Genomic DNA, 7500 nt, shown 5'->3' on the forward strand with positions numbered 1-7500 from the left:
AGGAGAGCAGTGCTTTGAAAAGGTTATTTAGCGTTGTGCTTTTCCCGCTGACATGGCCACCAGAGGAAATACGAACAGAATTGTCTCAATTTTTTTTTCATATATATACGTATATGTTTTTTTTTTTTTTTTTTTTTTTTTTTTTTTTATCTAGTCTCTTTTGCTTTAATATCTTTTTATCCGGAAAGCACTCTCTCCAATTCGTGAACGTTTACCCTTTAAGTGAGAAAAGGTTGTGTGTGAATGTTACGTTTAGCTGTGTGGAAGACATATGTAAGATCACTCTCTGTAAACTTAGTCATGCATGGGGGAGGAGGAAGAGGGGGGGGGGAGGGAATGGGGCGAGGTAGGGAAAGGGGAAAGAGAGGGGATGGGATGAGGAAGGGGGAAAGGGGATGAAGGGGGATAGTGGATGAGGGAGGGAGGGGAAGGTGATGAAGGAGGAGAGAGGATGAGGGAGGGAAGAAAGGAAAGAAGTAGGGAGGGAAAAAAAGAAAGAAAGGAAAGAGGCAAGGAGGAAAGGGATGGAGAGAATGAAGGAAGGGAAAAAAAGTGTGAAAAGTGTGAAAGGTGTGGGAGGTGGAAAAGGGGAATAGAAAGGAGAAAGAAGGAGAGGGAAATAAGGAAATGAAAGGAAAGGGTTGAGGGAGAGAGAAAGCTAAAGTGAGATAACTAAAACGGAAGAAGAAGAAGAAGAAGAAGAAGAAGAAGAAGAAGAAGAAGAAGAAGAAGAAGAAGAAGAAGAAGAAGAAGAAGAAGAAGAAGAAGAAGAAGAAGAAGGAGGAGGAGGAGGAGAAGGAGAAGAGCAACAAGAGCAAGATTTAAGAGGAGGAGGGTGGGGTACTGTTGCATGGGCGATGCATTTTATAACAGGCAGCAGCTCTTAAGGCAGATGGATGATCTAAATACTGCACGTTTGATTAATAAGTTTGCATAGGCTCGTTTACACTGAGGGTTGCTTTAAAATGAATGAAAGTGCAATATATACTTTTTTTTTAATTCTTAACTTTTATTTCTTTGCATGTACTTTTTCATATTTGTGTTTATATTTTTTACACTTAAGTCTGTCCTGGGTAAATAGGTAAACATATATATATATATATATATATATATATATATATATATATATATATATATATATATATATGTATGTATATATATATATATACATATTTATGTTTATATTTATGTTTATATTTAGAAGGTAAAAAATATTAACAAGTACCAGTAATAATAGTTATAATATTCATCATCATATTGATGATAATGATCATAAAAGATCTGAGAGGTTATTCGACACATGTTCACCAGTTCGTAAGTTAACGATAATAAGATTAACATTAAAGTAGAATGTTTGTAGAATGACTTGTATTCTAGATGTTACTTGCGTGACGCTTGGCATGTGACCTTTAAGCCTCATTTGAAACTCTTCCCCTTTAGAAAGAGGGAGAGGGAGAGGGAGAAGGAGAGGGAGAAGGAGAAGGAGAAGGAGAAGGAGAGGGAGAGGGATAGGGAGAGGGAAAAGGAAAAGGAAAAGGAAGAGGAAGAGGAAGAGGAAGAGGGAAAAGGAGAAGGAAAAGCAAAAGCAAAAGCAAAAGCAAAAGCAAAAGCAAAAGTAAAAGGAGGGAGAGGAAAAGAGAGGGAAGGAGAGAGAGAGGGAGAGGAAGAGAGAGAGAAGTGGAGAGAGAGAGAGGGAGAGGAAGAGGGAAGTAGAGAGAAAGGGAAGTGGAGAGGGAGAGGGAGGGGAAGGGAAGAGGAAAAGGAGGGGAGTGGGAAGGGAGATGGAGAGGAAGAAGGAAGTGGAGAGGGAGAGGGAGGGGAAGGGAAGAGGAAAAGGAGGGGAGTGGGAAGGGAGATGGAGAGGAAGAAGGAAGTGGAGAGGGAGAGGAAGTGTATAAAAAGAGGGAAATAGAGAGCGAGAGTGAGAGAGAAAGAGGAGATAAAGGAAAGGGAAAGGTAGGAGAAGGAAAGGCAAAAGTAAAAGATAGGGAAAGGAAGAGGGAGATGGAGAACGTGAGGGAGAAGGAGAAGTGAGCGAGAGGAAGAGGAGACAAGAGGATAGGAAAGGAAGGGGGAGGAGATAGGGTAGGAAAGGGAAAGAAAAAAGAGACCTGCAGAGGCAGAAGGAATAAGAGAGGCAGCGAGAAGGCGAGAGTGAAAGGGGAGGGGAGGAGGAGATGGAGAGGGAGCTGGGAAGGAAAAAAAGAGAGGAAACAGAGGAAGAGGGAGAGGGAAAGGTAAGTACGAGTATTAATATATGAGTATGACAATCAGAATGATAATGAAAATAAGAGGAAGGAAGTGGAAACGGTGAGAGAGAGAGAGAGAGAGAGAGAGAGAGAGAGAGAGAGAGAGAGAGAGAGAGAGAGAGAGAGAGAGAGAGAGAGAGAGAGAGAGAATGAGAGAGAAAATGAGAGAAAGAGGGTGGGGGTAGAAGGAGAGAGAGGGGGGAGATAGAAAGGAAGAGGAAAGGGATGGGTAGGGGGAGGGGGAGGGCCAGAGGACAATCAAGGGAGAGGATAGCAAGGGGTGAATGAATGAATGAAGTAAAAAAATATATTTATCAATTAGCATATTGTAGTTTCATTATTACTTAAAAAAAGGCTTACATATTTTCCCGTACTTCGTCCGTCAGACTTGCACTCAAAAAGATACTCTTTCCTCCCGCCGTCTTTCCCCTCCCTCGCGCTGGGGTGTTTCCATGGCAACGCTCCGCGCCGCCGCTCAGAGTGCCAAGGGAGGCAGAGCGAGTGTTTCTCGTGTTTACCCCCACGAAATGTTTGAAAAAAGGTAACTTTTGATGGTATTTTCCACTTGTCTCTAATCTTACTCAATATATAATCCATCTGCAACGTACAATTTGCAACGGGGTATATCTGCGACGCCGAAACATGAGGCATGATTTGTATGGGCGGCTGGGCGGCGGGAGAGCTGATGCGGGGAGCGGGTGCGGTGGCGCGTCTGTTGTCTGGGCCGCGGCGGTGTGGTGTGCTCAGCAGCCTTATTCCGCCTAACACGACCACGGCTGAAGGGCTAGTGGTGCCTTCACACTGCTGCTCCGAACACCATAGAGCCTACACCACACGCACGCCGACATCACACTCTCGCGCTTGTGCCATCTGTGATCGGGCCTCGTGCTTGCGGAGGGAGGGGGGGCGCCGTGGCTCGTGGCGGCGGCGTTGGTACCGGTAGACCTCCCAGCCAGTGAGTGACACGCACACTCACTCGACTCCGCTCGCGGTCAGAAGCGGAGGCGTGTGAGAGGACCTTTCCCCTCGCAGACGATTCGTGCACCCCTCGATTGTATGATCATAACCGTAAACGATATTGTGGATATGAGTAGCTTCGGTAGATAAGGCTGTGATTGTATGTCTTGACTGGCGTTTGCGATGAGAAGCCAACTTGCTTGCGGAGGCGAGGGAAAACTCCGATTTGTGACCGTAAATAAGCATGGAAGGGACGTCGAGATTCACAGTGATTTGAATATGGCTCTAGATGATTATTTTTTATAATTGTGTGGCAAGATCTGTTTTTGGAAGTGCGAAGGAAACAAAGGCGTTATTAATACCCAAGCCCATTTGTTAAGAAGTCGTTATGGTTCCCGGTGATCTGTTTGCAGTGGTTTAAGACAGACCTCCTCGTGAGACAGAGGGAAAGCCGGTGCCTAGGAGTACCTTATGCGGCGTCGGTCGTTTCTTGGTGCCAAGTCCTTCGCAGAACTGCAAAAAGGACTCCTCGGAAATCCCTTCTTCTTTCCCTTGTTTCAGACAGCTTATCGAGTGGCTTTTCATATTTCTCCCCAAAGCACAGTCTCCCCTACAAACCTACCAAAGTACTGTATGCTTTCTGTTTTTTCCTGCTTGTGATTTTCTGCTTCTACAAACATTTGCTTGTACACTCATGTTGTGCAAATGACGCGCCTCGTTAATCACACCACATTGGCAATCATGTCAGTCACTTGTCATCCTGTCACCACCTCTCGCGCCAATTACAAGATCTCACGCTTCCCGACCGGCTCACCCCAAACAAACCACAAGCCTGTGCGATGTCCATTCATTCTTCACACTGCTATCGCCGGTGCGTGAATCTGTGACGTTATTTAAGTTTCTCGCTACGTGCCTTGCGTAACACGGCGATTCTCGACAGTGTGTTGTTTTTTTTGTGTGTGTGCATAGGTATTACCTGTAGGGTTATACGCTGTGAGCATGATTGATCGTTGTTATTGACCTAAGAGAAAAAATGGCGTCATTTGTCAACTGACTTAATTAATTTAATCCAGAGAGGGTTACCGTGCCACGTGTTTTTGTGATTGTTATTATTCCTCTTGTGCGTTGAGCTAGATTTTTTTTTCTTTATAATGTTACTTACCTACCATCACCGTTAATGCGACACGTGGGTGCTACAGTAGAGATCAGACTGACTGTGGGTTGAATGACATAGCATGGCAAGCCGGGTACCAAATTAAGCCGTCTTGGATAGGAGCGTCTTCTATTTCATCCTCGAGCTGCTGATGACCGAGCCAGCTGTGCGTTGCCCTTCGTCCGTGCGTCCCGGGTGTTAGGAGAGTGTTCGTCTGTGCGCGTCTAGAGGCGGGTCATGCTCACGGCGCTGGCTTAAAAAAAAGAACATGTATTGCATGCATGGTTTATAGAACTTGTGTGTTGCACAATTAATGCTGAAACACGGTCCACTGCTTACTTCAGTCAGATGCACAGCCATAATCCCTGTATGCCACTGACTTAGAGCGGAGAAAAAAACAAATGCAAGTTGTGATGCTTTCGTGAAGCCGCAAGCAGTTCCTCCCGAACGATGGGGACCGCGTGCAGCTGCGCCCGCGACGCCTCGGAGGAATGCCCCCGCGCGGACAAGACCAACGGCCACGTGCCTGACCAGGACGCGGACGGCGGCATCGGGCAGCACAACGGGCCGCTCCGCACGGCCGAGCACGGCACGCAGACCGGCCGCAAGAACGGCGCCATCCCCAAGATCTCCATCGGCGCGAGCTCGCTGGACGGCCACAGCAGCTACGAGGCCGACGAGGAGGCAGGCCGACGCCCCATGGTCTCGCCCGCCCTCACCACCTCGGCCACCCCGCCCTTGACCTCTCCCGCCCTTGCTACGCCCCCTTTCAACTCCCCCGCACTCACCACGCCCTCGATGACCCCGTCGGCCTTTGTGACGTCCCCTTTGACCTCGCCTCCGGCTTCCTCCCTGAGAGCGGATAGTGGCGTAGATCAAGGCAGGTGTGACGAAGGTAATACTTCTCATAGAAATAGGAACAGATCCCCTCTTGCAGCCTTGGTGCTTAGCTAGCAAAGTATTCATCTATCTCTTGGGGAAATCGGGCCAAGCTATCTTACGATGCGTACTAATGTTGCAGACGGCGAATGATCAAAAGGCATGAGGTGATTTAGCCTTCACTCTTTGTCATGAGCCTCAGTGCAGTTTCCACTGTCGGGGGGAGGGTTGGGGGGGGGGTATTAAATTAGTCTCCAGATCGAGCTTCATGCCCACCTCGATCAATTTAATTAAGGTCTTTTGAGTTCTGGTTATGTTTGCAGTTACTATAGCTTCCCACTGCACTCACAACTCACAATGGCCTCACCTTTTGCAGCATTTGTTTGAATGGTTGTAAGGCCCGAAGATCCATGGTTGTGATGAGAGAACATTCTGCCTGCATTTAACCTGATTATACTCCGGTTGCATGCAATTAAACGAAGCAGTTTTGCTCGTTTTCGTGCTTCTGGAGCATGTTCCACTTTGTTTAGTCTGCTTCAGTCATAGAGACGGTTCCTAGCGTTAAGTATTTTATATGAAAGTTTGTGAATATTTTTAAATGAGAAAAAAATACATGTGTGTATATGTATATATACACACGTGTATATACATATATATATACATACATATGTGTACATGTATATGTGTGTGTATGTATGTATTTATATTATATAAGTATATTAATATGTATATGATATATCTATCTATATATATATATATATATATATATATATATATATATATATATATATATATATATATATATATATTGTGTGTGTGTGTGTGTGTGTGTGTGTGTGTGTGTGTGTGTGTGTGTGTGTGTGTGTGTTTATATGTGTGTGTGTGTGTGTGTGTGTGTGTGTGTGTGTGTGTGTGTGTGTGTGTGTGTGTGTGTGTGTGTGTGTGTGTGTGTGTGTGTGTGTGTGTGTGTGTGTGTGTGTGTGTGTGTCTGTACGTGTGCGCGCGCGCGTGATAACTGTGTACGTGTGCATATGCATGTGCATACGTTTATGAATGTGTATGTGTATGAGTATACGTATATCTTGTATGCCTATTCACGTACCTGATATACAATAGCGAAACCTAAACAGATCCCAAGAAAGAATCTCTTCCAAGGCATCGGAGACATTTGTCAATAGCTCTCTTTCTGTCCTTTGAGGATCACACTCAAGGGATGGGTGGGGTCCGCTTATTACATTTCCCCCTCTAATTTGCGTCCTGGGAAAAGGGGAACAGAGGGAAGGAGGAGAAACTCTCGGTTGGTTGCGTCGATTGTTTTCCCAGTGTCGAGTGGGCGTGGTAAGAATGCATTATCGAAATGGGAGATAAGTTGAACTCTGTTCATGTAACTGATGATAAGATTTGAGGCTGTAGATAAAACGCGCGCGCGCACACGCACACGCACACGCACACGCACACGCACGCACGCACTTATATACATATATATACATATATATACATATATATATAATTATATATATAATTATATATATATATATACTGTTTATATATATATATATATATATATATATATATATATATATATATATATACATACATATATATACTGTATATATATATATATATATATATATATATATATATATATATATATACATATATATATATATATACATATATATACTGTATATATGTATATATATATATACATACACATACACACACACACACACACACACACACACACACACACACACACACACACACACACACACACACACACACACACACACACACACACACACACACACACACACACACATATATATATGCCCACATACATATACATATATATATATGTTTATATCTATTTACAAATAAGAGAACATCCTCAAAAGGCGGACAAGAGGCATGGCGTGAAATCAGAGAAAGTCGCGCACGAGGGTCGTCGGCCACTGCGCTCGGGGACACCATGACATTACTTCCGTCTGGCGTTTTGAACTTCCCATGCTCGTGCAGGGAGATGCGGCTCCTTATATGGAATCTGCTTGCATCTTTGGGGCCGCCAGGAGTGGGTCTGGGGTGGGGGGATGGGGGGGATGGGGGGATTTCGACCCACCCAGGTGTCCCTTATCTTGCTTCTGCAGGATTGTGTGTGTGTGTGTGTGTTTGTGTGCTTGTGTGTGTGTGTGTGTGTGTGTGTTTGTGTGTGTGTGTTTGTTTGTTTGTTTGTTTGTGTTTGTGCGTGCGCAGATGCATGCG

At 44.9% G+C, this 7500-nt stretch overlaps 1 protein-coding gene across 7 annotated transcripts in view; it reads left to right on the plus strand.

The window, feature by feature from the left end:
- capt (adenylyl cyclase-associated protein 1) overlaps positions 1-7500 on the plus strand; it is an 80113-nt gene that overhangs the window by 33071 nt on the left and 39542 nt on the right. The window contains exons 1-2 of one of the 7 annotated variants that reach the window (XM_086555334.1): positions 3244-3303; positions 4704-5254. The exons of 1 other annotated variant lie outside the window; for it this stretch is intronic. In XM_086555334.1, coding sequence (XP_086411460.1) covers positions 4810-5254 — 445 coding nt within the window. In that variant the 5' untranslated portion in view covers positions 3244-3303; positions 4704-4809. Of the gene's footprint in view, positions 1-3243; positions 3304-4563; positions 5255-7500 lie in introns of those variants that run through there. 5 more of the 7 variants (XM_086555332.1, XM_086555333.1, XM_043032753.2 and 2 more) reach the window with 5 other exon arrangements.

The sequence above is a fragment of the Penaeus japonicus genome, unplaced genomic scaffold (genome assembly GCF_977035675.1).
Source record: "Penaeus japonicus unplaced genomic scaffold, GWHDUDI00000001_assembly GWHDUDI00000030, whole genome shotgun sequence".
NCBI lineage: Eukaryota > Metazoa > Arthropoda > Malacostraca > Decapoda > Penaeidae > Penaeus > Penaeus japonicus.